The sequence below is a fragment of the Mastigoproctus giganteus genome, chromosome 11 (assembly GCF_048544385.1).
Source record: "Mastigoproctus giganteus isolate SK-2022 chromosome 11, ASM4854438v1, whole genome shotgun sequence".
Classification (NCBI taxonomy): Eukaryota; Metazoa; Arthropoda; class Arachnida; order Uropygi; family Thelyphonidae; genus Mastigoproctus; species Mastigoproctus giganteus.
The window spans coordinates 72,314,459-72,327,733 of NC_143585.1; the positions used below are offsets into that span (position 1 = coordinate 72,314,459).

The 13,275-nt window shown below is 36.6% G+C and overlaps 1 protein-coding gene across 5 annotated transcripts in view; it reads left to right on the forward strand.

The window, feature by feature from the left end:
• Kdm5 (Lysine demethylase 5) overlaps positions 1-13,275 on the forward strand; it is a 589,167-nt gene that overhangs the window by 128,627 nt on the left and 447,265 nt on the right. For all 5 annotated transcript variants that reach the window (XM_090384917.1, XM_090384920.1, XM_090384918.1 and 2 more), the window contains one exon: positions 13,049-13,136. In XM_090384917.1, the coding sequence (XP_090241043.1) occupies positions 13,049-13,136 (88 nt within the window). The remainder of the gene's footprint in view (positions 1-13,048; positions 13,137-13,275) is intronic.

The following is a 13,275-nucleotide window of genomic DNA, read 5'->3' on the forward strand; positions in this document are numbered from 1 at the left end:
CAACAGGAAGAGTTGCACAGTTATCTCTGCTCCCCCCCTTTCCCAATTCCAGTTGTACATACAGGTTGCTCATTTCATAACTCATAATGGGAACAACCCAGACCTCAAAAACAGCCTCCCAGTCATGCCAAGCTTGCAACAACTCAGCCAAACATTGAACATTGACCTACATTCTTAAATAAATAATTTGTAAAGCAAATGAGATTGCAACTAGCATATTCATAACATATAACTTTTTTCTATTTCCTCAAGATTTATTAAAAATTGATAAGCGAAAAGTCCTATGTGTGTATATGCATGCACAAGTATATATACACAATATTTTGCAAAGTATCTTTCATTTACTGTAATGTGCTAGTATTGTTTCTCAGTTTACTATTTTTTGCTGCCTGCTATCTGATTCAAATTTCAGCCCTTTCAAGCTGGATGAACCTCTAGAAATCACATACTCAAGATCTAGGCTGTATGGGTTAGAAGTAGGGCAGAAATAAAAGAATGATTCCAAATTAGAAATGGACATTGAGATCGAAATAGATTGTGAGTACATGATGTTGTATTCAGTATTTTCAATGAATGCTGAAGTATTGATTTACTCCACTTTTTTGCATTTATTCCAAAAAGGGACTAGTTTGTATTTATAGAATGGAGAAACCTGAAATAATGAGGGAGGGGTAAATGCTTCACTTTGCTTTGGACTGTCTAACTACATCCCTCATTGTGAGGAAAGACTTCATAATATTTCTCAATCTGTGATGGGAATCAACTTCATATATTTCCCAAATGAGTGGTAAGGTACATAATGAAGCATACTACCTAAGTTCTCTTTCTCAGGTGTGTGGCATAAACGAGAACTTCAGCTTTGCCTGGCAAAAGAAGGGACTGTGTTGAACATTGATAGCATTATCACGTGACTCCATATATTCAGTCCGCCTGCATTTGAATTTCTGTGCAAAATTTTAATTTACCTCATACCATGTTATAAAAAATATCATTTCTTTTGTGGATTGGGGAGACATTAGCACTTTTCCAGTCCAGTGGGATTGCCTGAAAGTTTAATGGTGATCTCATTAATATTCCCAGTGGTCTGATGAACTTGTATGCAGCTTTTTTTTTTTTTAAGCATAATAGGATATATATTATGCACTCCTGGAGCCTTACTTTCCCTCAGTAACTTTCTGGTGACACTCTTCCAAGATCATTGTATCACTGATTTTTTTTAATTCTGGTTTTTCTTCATTGTTCCTGTATGGTTTGAATGCATTTTCAACCATACATATTTCAAAGTACCTGCTCAACTCATTTGCCACCAACAGCTGGGCATGCTACAATTCTTCCACTTATCACACTCTTTTTGAACTCATATATGAGACAGCAGAAGTAGTCTGTTAGCAATTTTTCATACTTAGCTTCTTTAGCTTGTCTTATCACATCAGTACCTTTTATGAATAGTTCCTCTAACCTTTTCCAGAACTTCTACATAGCATTGAACTTTAAGGACAGTGTTAACAGATAATCCATTCTTTTTCTATCAGACCAAATGATTAGTATGTAACTTCCTCATTTAGTATAATCCTTTTACTATAACTTTTTTCCCCCAGATTTGATTTCTTTGGGGGGGGGATGGTATTTTTTCATGGTACAAAAACCATGTTCCAATGAATACACTTTATCATACTTTATCGGCAGCCTCCATGCATTTGAACTTTCAAGTTTGGTGCACCACAGTATTTTTAGAATACAGGATTGATTTGAGAATTGGGAGAAATTGTTTCTTCCAAACAGAACATTCTTCCTTTGATTTGAGATCACACTGGATGCTTATTTATCATTATCTGTGATTACTCCTTCAGTCAGGTTTTATTAGCATTAAGCATGGTTTTCATAGCAATACTGGATTCAAAAGACTATAGTTGGGGGGGGTATAATATTATGATTATATCATGGGCAACAATATACTCCTATATATAGTATATAGGTATAGTTTTTTGAATCCAGTATTGGTATGGTTTCCCTCATAGTATGCAATCATGTATGATCATAGCAGCATTACACTGATCTTAATCGTAGATGTGGAAGATCTGCCTTTGGTAGCATCTGTTACTATTAATATTATAATGGTAAATGATGCAGGAAAGCATACTTTTTCTGCATCTGTCAAAAAAAAAAAAATAAAATAAAAAAAAAAGAGGGAAAGAAAATCCTCAGTCACTTATACCTTCTCTCCATTGCCAAAAAGTGGGTTATCTAGTTCCACTGTGGACTTTACTAAACTTCACTCCAGCCTTCTGTCCCCAGATTTTTATATTTGTGACCACTAGTTCCCATTTTTTCCTACCAGTGAAAATATATCTCTATCAGTTTATTGATTTTATTCGGGTCCTTATATACCTCAATCAGGTTCACTCCTCCCCTTCTCCTCCTCCCTCCCAATGAGATGTCTAATTGCCAAGCTTTCCAGTCCACATCTTATAAGATGTTCTTAAGGCACCAATTAGCATTCCCCACCAATTTGGTTACCCTTCTCTGAGCCCTTTCTGAAAATCTTTCTTCAAGCATAGCCTCCAGACCTACACATAGGTATGCAAACATGGTATGCTAAATGTATCTCATCATTTTATGTAAAGGGACAGTGGCATCCTTTTTTCCTACTCGAAGGTCCTATATATCAAAGATGGAACACCATGTCTTTTCCAGCCATTTGTTTACACTGCAAATTTTGTACCTGACCGAATAGTAACTCATAAATATTTTTCACCCTGAACCACTTTTAACTCCTCTCCCTCTAGTTTGTTAGTCACTCCTGGTTTTCTGTTATTGAAATACAAAACCTTACTGTTAGAAGCATTAACTTTCAATTGCTACTGCTGATTTCTCTCATTGAGATATCTTATTGCACAGTGCTGTTCAGTTTTCAAGTCGAAATGAAATATCTCTTTGGGTTTGGATAACCTGATAAATTTCAATTTCATTGTCAACCAGACTACTGTTTTCATTGAATACTCACTATTGTTTTGTCAATCACAAGGAAATTACTATGAACTACTACAATAGTAAAATTAATGCTAAAAACCAGAGTACACAAAGTTTCAATATAAAATGATTTGTCCTTTTTAAATGGGATATTAGCATCAGTAAAGGCATATGATGCAAGAAAGCAAGCTTGTACAGCATCAGGAAAAAAAAAAAAAAAAAGAAAACCTTCCCAATTCACCCATCCATTCACTCCAAATGTTTGTCTAGTTCTGCCTTGAATTTATTTAAGCTGTCAACTTCAACAACAGATGGAAGTTTGTTCTAGCAATCAAGCACACACACTGGCTAAAGGCAAATTCTGCACACCTATTCTACAACTGTCTTTCCTCAATTTTAATTTATGTCCCCTCAAGCGATTAATCTGTGCAAGAGGCAGAATCCCATGAGATCTTGCTGAAACGATTCAAGGCCTTATCTACCTCAATCAGATCACCTCACAGGTGACTAGTCACCAGACACTGTAATTTGCAAATCATAAGCCTTTAAAATAAGAGCAACCCTTTGTTCCATTCAATAATCTTGTTGCCCTTCTCTGTACTTGTTCCAGCATCTCTACATCCTTCCTAAAATGAAGCCTCCAGTCCTGTATACAGTACTCAAGGTGTGGCCTGAACATTGCTTTATACAAGGCAATAATCACCTCCTTATCCCTGCTAGAAAAATTCCTGTATATCATTGACCATGAGCTACTCTTGCTGACTGTCTGCACTGCTCGGGAAAACTTCATATCTGACTGCACAATTACCCAGGTCCTTTTCATGCTCTACCACCTTGAGTGTAGTACCACACAGTTGATATGTTACCCAGGGGTTACTGCTACCTATATGCAGTATCTTACATTTGTCAATGTTAAACTTCAGTTCCACCTTTCAGCCCATCTGCTTAATGTTTCTAGATCCACTTGCAGAAGCATACTGTCATTAATATCATTAACAACCCTACCAACCTTCGTATTGTGTGCAAACTTAGACATTAAGCCTGATATATCTTCATCAATATCATTTATAAATACAGAACACAACACTGAACCCTGGGGGACTCAACTAATTACATTAAGACATGAAGAGCAGTGTCCATTGACTACCACTCTGTCTTCTCCCACTCAACCATCCCTTTATCCATAGCAGCAGTTTTCCCTTAATACCATACTGCTCCAATTTGTACAGTAGTCTTCCATGTGTAACAGTATCAAAAGCTTTCTTAAGATCCAAGTATATAACAGGCAACTCTTCGTTTATGAAAGAGTTCGTTATACGATTTGTTTATTATGTGTATCTTGCATTCCTAAGCTTTTATGATACTTATCATATACATTAGCAGCCATTTTAAAGCATTAAAACCATGCAATAAACATCGAATGGTCTATACAATACGTTTTATTATAATGTATGTATGCATTATGGTTTATCGTATACGTAAAATAAAATAAGAAAAGAATAAAAAAAACAAGAAATCATACTTTTTAATTTTAATTAAAAACAGAGTTACAAAATAGAAATAAAGAAAATGAGTACTAACGTAATATAAGTACTGTACATACAAATGTATTCAACTTTTACTCATCAATATCTTCATTAAACTTCTATGCTGGCATGGCATGTAAACCAAAGTGTTTTTTTTTTTTAACCTGGCTAGATTAGTTTTATTAACCAAGAATAGTTCAGTATAATTATCATATAAAAATTTTCTGATAATTATTGTAATAAATACATTTTTTTAAAAGTTTATTTATTTAAATCTTAAAGTTATGATTACTATATGTTTGGCATTTTATTTTATAAGGAACTGTAATCTGTTGGTGACTTTAAGAAATTTTAAATGAATTGTGATGTTTGTTATAGCGAATGTTTGTAAAATGAACATTCGTAAACCGAGAGTTGCCTGTAATATCCAAATTATTTTTTGTGACCACATCATAGTATCCAATCAAATTGGCCAGAGAAAGCTTCCCCTTAAACCCATGCTGTGTCTGAACTATAACTGAAGTATTGTCTAGATGATCCTGCAGTGCTTCTTTAACCAGTGCCTCCATTAATTTCCCTGAACAGAAGTTAAACTATCAGGTCTGTAATTACCTGTGTCTCCCTTTGATCCTCCTTTGTGAATTGGGGTCACGTTTGTACATCTCCAGTCCATGGGTAACTCCCCTGAGTCCAAGGAAGCTCTCGTAATTATGGCTAAGGGTTGGCTTACTTCCTTTGCCACCTCCTTTTATATAACTGGATAGATCCCATCCACCCCAGGTGCCTTTTTTATGTTTATCTTCAATGATTTTTCCTCCACTTTGCTCTCAGTTATTAAAAAATCATTTAACTCACTACCATAGTTTAATACACCTCTGGTATTCTCCTCCCTGAATAACTACTCATGTGTAAATGTAGATGCAAATTACTCATTCAGTTTGTTAGCTCCCTGAGCAGGATCATCAACAGTTGAACCATCGATATCAAGTGGACCAATCTGATTCATTCCCTTTTTTCTAGAGTTTACAAAGTAAAGAACTCTTTGCTGTTTTTCTTTGCATCCTTTGCCAAAGATTTCTCGTAATCTGCCTTTGCCTGCCTAACCTCCTTTGTGACTTGATTACAGACTCGCTTATTTCTTCCATAGGCTTCTGTGTCACATGTTAATTTATATGTATCCCATGCATTTTTCTTCTCTGCCACATGTCTCATTAGTTGATCTGACATACATTTAGGCCTAAACCTTGAACAATATTTCTTGGTTAGTATGAAAAGCCCTAGTAGCTTCCAAGATAAATTCTTTGAATGCTTCTCATTTAGAATTTACTGTTGGTAGCATCGTCATTTGGTCCCACTGTATTGACTGTAAAAACTGTCTCAGACCTTTGCAGTCACCTTTACAAAAGCAAAAACCCCTCCCTTTGCCCCTTGATGGTAGTTACCTCTTTGAGTAAATCCCACATCAGCACACTGTGATCACTGCCACCTAGTGGCTCCTTTATCTGGAGATATACCAGTCTTTGATTGACACTTTATTTTCTGATATGACTGTCATTTATTCTTAATGTCGTTGACTGTGAATAATTGATCTCAAATTTATCTGCTTCCATCACATTACATCAAATTTGAAGAATTTCAAGATCAGTGCACAAAATAGCAACCCTTGTTTGTTAAAATCGTCATTAACAAAGTGAAGCATGCCTTCTTGTACAAATTTCTGTTAAAGGTATAAAAGGGATGACAAAAGATTTCTGTATGCAAAGAAATAACACAAAGCATCTTTTTGAAAGTTTCATTTTCAACTGTGTAGTTGCTTCTTTGTTATTCATTGGTTAAGACATCAAATTAGAAGAGGAAATAATGCTAATCTTTAAGGTGTATTGCTTATTCAGTAATTGTATTTTAGAAGTGATGGTTTCTTCCTCATTACCTTAATAAAGTTAATACTCATGTAATAAAAAAAATACAAAATGATAATAAAAAAATAATAAAAATAACAATTATATTTGTAGCTCCAATCTGCCAATTTAAACACTGTTTCTGTGTTTAGCACTCCTATAAAGTAAACTTACTTTCATGACCATAACAAGATATGACCCAAAATTTGTTGTTCAGTGTTATTTACTTTGCCCTTTGATCTGTTTTGTGAATAGGTGTGCAACTGCACATCTCCAATCTGTAGGGACCTCTCCTGAATCCAAGGATGCTGTCATAATTATAGCCAAAAATTTGTTTACTTCTTTTACTGGTTTTATAATACCAGGGTTATCCCAAAAGTAATGCACAAAAATGTTTAATTTAAAATTAATTTTATTGTAACATAATTTACATTAAAAACTCTCAGCGTAATCTTCTTTGCACCTTATGATCACTTTCCAATGTTTTGGGTAAGTTTTGAATAATGTTTAACTGGCTGCTGAATTTAAGCTGTTCTGATGCATTGAGTTATCACTGTACTCAGCTCTTCTAAAGATAGAAATCTGTGTCCACTACATAAGTAAAATGTTTTTACTTATGTAGTGATTACTTGAGCTTGGGGAATAGATGATGATAGATTGTAAGGACCCATATCAAGACTAAGGAAGATGAGGTTGCACTTCCACTTTTTAATCAGTGCACACTGTGATATTGAGGCCTTGTGTTGTCATGGAACATGAGTGCACCAGGCTTCCAACATCTGTGTCCACTTCTGACAAGTTTTTCGACTTTATTTCTGATGAAGAAGTATTGCATAGTACTCTTTAGTTACTGACCTTCCAAGTGGCACATGGTAAGAGGCAATAATGCCCGCACAATCATAGGCCATACTGATCATTTGTTTCACCTTTTGATTATTGTTGGCAATATTTAGAGGGATATAGATGCTTCCTTTCTGAGTCATAGTCATGTGGCCATTGGCAAAAATGCATTTTAAAAACTCCACCTTCTTGTGAGTAACCGCATTGCAAATTCTTTATACTTTGCTCATTGTTCATCTGACAGCATATGTGAGACCTATGCTGTCAGATAACACTGCAGTTAAATTTCAGCAAACATATGATTTTGGTATACTTGATTCATTGGCACTTACTTTACAGGTCACCTCTCTCCTCCCCCTCAAAATAGTCATAATAACGAGTGCTGATATTGTAGATGTTCTAGGTCTACCTGAGCACTGCTCGTCTTCAACACTGGCTCATTGAAGAAGGCGCCTCTGTAGCCAGGTGGGAAGGAGCAGCAGTGCGTAGCACACGCTTCTTGATTAGACTGGAGTTCAAGCCCATCACCACCAAATACTGAAAGGTCAGAGAATGACCACCGCATATCCCGGAGCAATATGGCCTTAGTTGCTAATGCTCCGAAAAACCAAACTCATTGAAGAAACCTTTGAGATTGATATGAAATCATGCTACAATCTATTGTTGACCCACCCTGCAGTGCTCGCGTGCACACACACACACACACACACACACGCTGCAACATTTTATAAATTTTTTGTCAATGTTTGACTATCTACCTAAAGTTTCAATTTTGATAAAAGATCTTATCTGAGACCATAATCTGACCCGAAGCACTATCACCATCCATTAACAACCTCTATACAGATCTACACAGACATTCAATGCAGGAACTCTGTTTGAAGCACACAGACGTTGAGGTTAAGCTTCAGATTATTATCCTGTTAAATGTCAGCGAGAGTATGTGCACATTGTGTCTTACTTTTGGGATAATCCTCATATAATTGGATAGATTCTATCACCCTCAGGTGCCTCATTTACTTTTAGTGTCGACAGTTTCTCTTACATTTTCTTCTCAGTTATCACAAAATCATTTAGATCCTAGTTATAACATGGTATACTTTTAGTATTCCTCATAGATATAACCTAAACAATGCCGCTATTGCAAATTTGATAATCTATAATTGGCTGTGTATAAATGATGCAAGTGCACTAAGATATACATAGTCTAACTCTTTCGCAGCTTGAGGCATAAGCCCTTAATGCATTAGTCCTAACATATCATACACCATCAGGCATCTCTCATATTGACTGAATATGCTGCTTTAGATTCTGTGTGCTTATTCTACCATTAGGATAACTCCCATCTCTCCTGACCACTTATGCTGTCTGATCTATCCTTTTTCCTTTCTTTACTATATTCAGTTTCTCTTCCTTACCTTTCTTATACCTTGGCCAGGATAGTCATTTAAGTAATGTTTTGCTGCTAGGAATAATGTTTCTAACCACAGTAAACCATGAGTTGACCTGGTTCCTTGTACCAGAGACTGACACCACAGGCTAACAGCTTTCTCTAGGTTCCTTAATTAAGTGACCAATCATATAATGTTAAAAATGCACCATGACATTACAATTCATTAGCACCACTACACAGAATTGCTTTTACCATGTATGGTTTCTCCACATTTTACATGATGCATTTATCCAATGAGCCTGGACTATCTATAAAATAAAAAAATAAGTATAACCTTTCTGTACACATTACTGCTATCACAGTAGTGTTAGGTGGTTTTGGAAACTACCAGTTGGTTGGGGGGGGGCATACACATTGTTTCACAGCAGCTGCAAGCAGAGATGAAGTTGATTCTTGTACTGTGACATCCAACAGCTTACAAATACATGATGCAGGGAATTGTAGGCCTGCTGGGGATCCTCATGGGACGAGTAAGTTATGGGTTCTGGGTTAGGGTTAGTTAGTACTTAATACTTGTACATTAGTGCTAGGTGTATATTAAATAAATGTGATTAATTTGAAGTTTTGGTTAAGTTATCAAATGCAAACATTGTAGGAATACTGGAAACACTGCCATTCAGACATACAAGGAGCAAGCCAAAAGTTGCAGACTGGTCGTATGAAGCACTAGTCACATATATAGTAGTGTGCCATTAGACACCACTGACCTAATTCAATTTGAGTTAGTATATCTTGCTATTTTTGTATCTGAGTAAGATGCCAGACCTTAAGGAAGAGCAAATTTGCATAAAATTTATCATAAATTTGGGGAAACAGCTTTGGAGACTTACAAAATCCATAAACAAGTTATTGGAGATGAAGCTACGAGTAAAACACAGATTTTTAAATGGTATTCACATTTCCATGGCAGTCAAACTTTGGTTAATGATTTTTAGTGCTCAGGTTGTCCATTGTCAAGTTGGATAGATGAAAATGTTGAAAAAGTGCATCAAGTCATCCATGAGCACAGACGGCATATGATTAATGATAGGCCTATTGTATGATACATTGCAACTGAATATTTAATCATGCAGCAGATTGCTGCAAAATTTGTGCCCCATTTACAGAGTGACAATGGGGCGCCTCCGTAGCCAGGTGGGAAGGAGCAGCAGCGCATAGCACGCTTCTTGATTAGACCGGGGTTCGAGTCCATCACCACCAAATATGGAGGATGCGGAAAGGTCAGGGAATGACCACTGCATATCCCGGAGCAATATGGCCTTAGTTGCTAATGCTCCTAAAAACCAAAAAACAGCAACAACAGAGTGACAAACAGAAACAGAACTGGTTCTGTGTGAACCTTTAAAACACAGGCTAGAAATAAATACAGAAACTTCCTTTTCAAGGTTATGACAGGATGAAAACTCAGTTTATGGTTATCCAGAAACAAAGTAACAGTCCTTCCAGTGGAAAAGTCCATCTTCACATCCAAAAATGTCAAGGCAAGTCAGATCAAATGTCAAGAATATCTCAATGTTTCTTAGGCAATGAGGAAATTGTTCATCAGGAGTTACTTTTGTGATGCCACACTGCAAATCACCTGTTCTACATCGGAGTCCTGAGGTATTTGAGGAAGGATGTCAGCAGAAAACCCATAGTTAATTGATTTACTCAGGATTGACTTCTGCATCATGAAAATGCTGCAATCTACATGGCTTGGTCAGTTCAACAGTTTTTAGCCAAGAACAAAATGGTGATGGTCTCCCATTCTCCAAAATGAAAATCCAATTGCAAGGACAATAATTCAAAGACATTGCATAGATTCAAGCTGAATCACTGAAAGTGTTGGATAGCTTCTCAAATCAGGAGTTCAATTAAATTAATTTAGACCTTACTAACATAAATATAAATTAATTTTTTGCCCCAGTTTAGAAACTTTTGGCGTGCACCTCATGTGTGATACAGAATTTGAGTATAGTGGGTACAATATGTATAGAAAGGACATTTTACATATACACTGGTGTTCAAAGAAAGTGCATCACCTAGGAATTTCACATTTTTAACTCTTTTTTTTTTGCAGTATTAATGGTATGTTACATTAATGACTAGCATCACAAATAGAAATATAAACAAAAGGCATTCATTAATAGTTAAGGCAAATCTAAGTAATATTTGACAGGTGCTCTCAAAATATTCCAAAATGAGCATTTGCAACCTTCATACAACAGTTTTGGTAAACACAACAATTATGGCTGAAATGTTATCAAAAGCCCTCAGTTTGCTTTAGTTTATTATTTTAAATGGAAAACAAAATGTGAAAAGTCCACCAGGTGCAAATTGATATTTAGTTGAACTCTACTGTCCCTGATGACAGCAGCACACCATCGAGGCATTGACAAGATCAACTTCTGAAGATAATCAACTTGGTAGTTTGTGGTTCCAAACACGAATTATGGCTTCCTGAAGTTCATGAAGGGTCTTTGGTTTCTTTCTGGCAACTGCAGATTCCACACAATGCAAGCAGTTCTCTATGGGATTCAGGTCCAGCTAAGAGTTGTAATGGACTGTTTTTTCACCTGTAACAAATGTAAAAAAAAAAGTTACAATTGCACCTCTAATGCAGAAATGAAGCTAAAGTGACTATAGAAGTGCCTACTTGCACTTCTATAGTCCTTTTTGCCTAATGACAAGGAGCAGAGTTGTCCTGAAAGATGCAGTTACTTGGCAGGTTGAAATGGTCTCTAATGGTTGGCAGCAATTTGCCTTCCAATATAGCCAGGTATCCATTGGCATTTACGGAACCTTTTATAAACTGCAGGTGATACAAAATGCACCCCATATTTGGCTGGTAGGGAATTTCACTGTAGACACCATACAGTCTGGATGGTATTCTTCACCATGTCTATGGCAAATTGTTTGTCTCCCATCAGAGCCATGCAGGTTGAATTTCTTCTCATCTGAGAAAATAGCTGACTTCCACTGCTCGGGGTTCCATTTGATATGCTCCTTACACCAAATTAATCAGGCCTTTTTCATTTTTTGTGTGAGGAGGGACTTCTTAACACAACGGGCTATAAGTCCATTTTTGAAGAGGTGTCTTCTGACTGTTATTGCACTTGCTACCACTCCTCTATGTTCTTCCCATTCTCTTTTCAGTGCAGATGAAGAAGATTTACGGATTTTAAGGCATAAGCGCTTCAAAACGCAGTCCTGTTTTGGTGTAGAGATTCATTTGCATCCATTACCTTTTTTTCCTATCAGCAGAACAAGTATTCTTGAGTTTGGAAAGAAATCTGCTTGCTTTCGACTAATTACAAGATACTTTATAAGCAATATGACGGGAAGAACATCCTTCCTCATGTAAAGCAACAATAGCACTCTTTCCTCTTGAGTCAACTGCACTTAACCTGCCATCTTGACACAAGCAAGGAATAACTGCAACTCTTGCAGAGCATGCTTATATAGCTGAAAGTAGCAACTGATGCAATATTACATCATCACCTACGTGTGTCAACCTTATCTGATGCAATCTGTAAGAAATATTGCCATATACTTATGTTTTAGCATTAGCATTAGTAGAGGCATTTGATGCAAGAAAGCAAGCTTATGCAGCATCAGCCAAAAAAAAAAAAAAAAAAAAAAACCCACTTCCACTTCACCCCTCTGTTCGTTCAAAATACCTGTCCAGCTGAGCCTTAAACCTATTTAGGCTATCAACCTCCACGACAAGGGATGGAAGTCTGTTCCACCAACCAACCACCCGCTGGCTAAAGGCAAATTTCCGCACGTCTATCCTACATCTGTCTTTCCTCAGTTTGAATTTATGCCCTCTCAGGTGATTATTCTGAGCTAGAGGAAGAATCCCATCAGCATTGAGCAAGCTCAAACCATTCAAGGCTTTATACACCTCTATCAGATCACCTCGCTGGTGCCTAGTCTCCAGACACTGTAATTTGCAAAACTTAAGCCTTTCTTCATAAGAGCACCCCTTTGTTCCATTCACTAATCTTGTTGCCCTTCTCTGTACTCGTTCCAGCAGCTCTACATCCTTCTTGAAATGAGGCCTCCAGACCTGTATACAGTACTCTAGGTGTGGCCTGACCATTGCCTTATACAAGGGAATAATCACCTCCTTATACCTGCTGGAAAAATTCCTGTATATCATTGACAATACTCCATGAGCTACTCTTGCAGCCCGTCTGCACTGCTCAGAGAACTTCATATCTGCCTATTTTTTGGATGACAGTTACAATTTTAAGGGGTGATGCACTTTCTTTGAACACCAGTGTATATGTAATGTTTCACATATTTTTTTGCCTCACTTTATGTACTGCTACTCAGTTAGTGATGTTTTAAAATATTCCTCTCACTTTATCTTTCAGGATGGAATTGATTACACGACTAATAATGAATTGAAGAAGCTGCAATTTTATGGGGCTGGACCTAAAATGCCAGGCTATCAGATTCATGGTAATATTATTTTTTACAGTTGTCTTGTTTTCACTATAATGTTTTCCAGTGTATATGAAATTCTTTGTTACTAGCTGCCAGTAATAAATGATACACACACACTACAAAAACACTCATTGAATTTTTCCATTTGCAATTT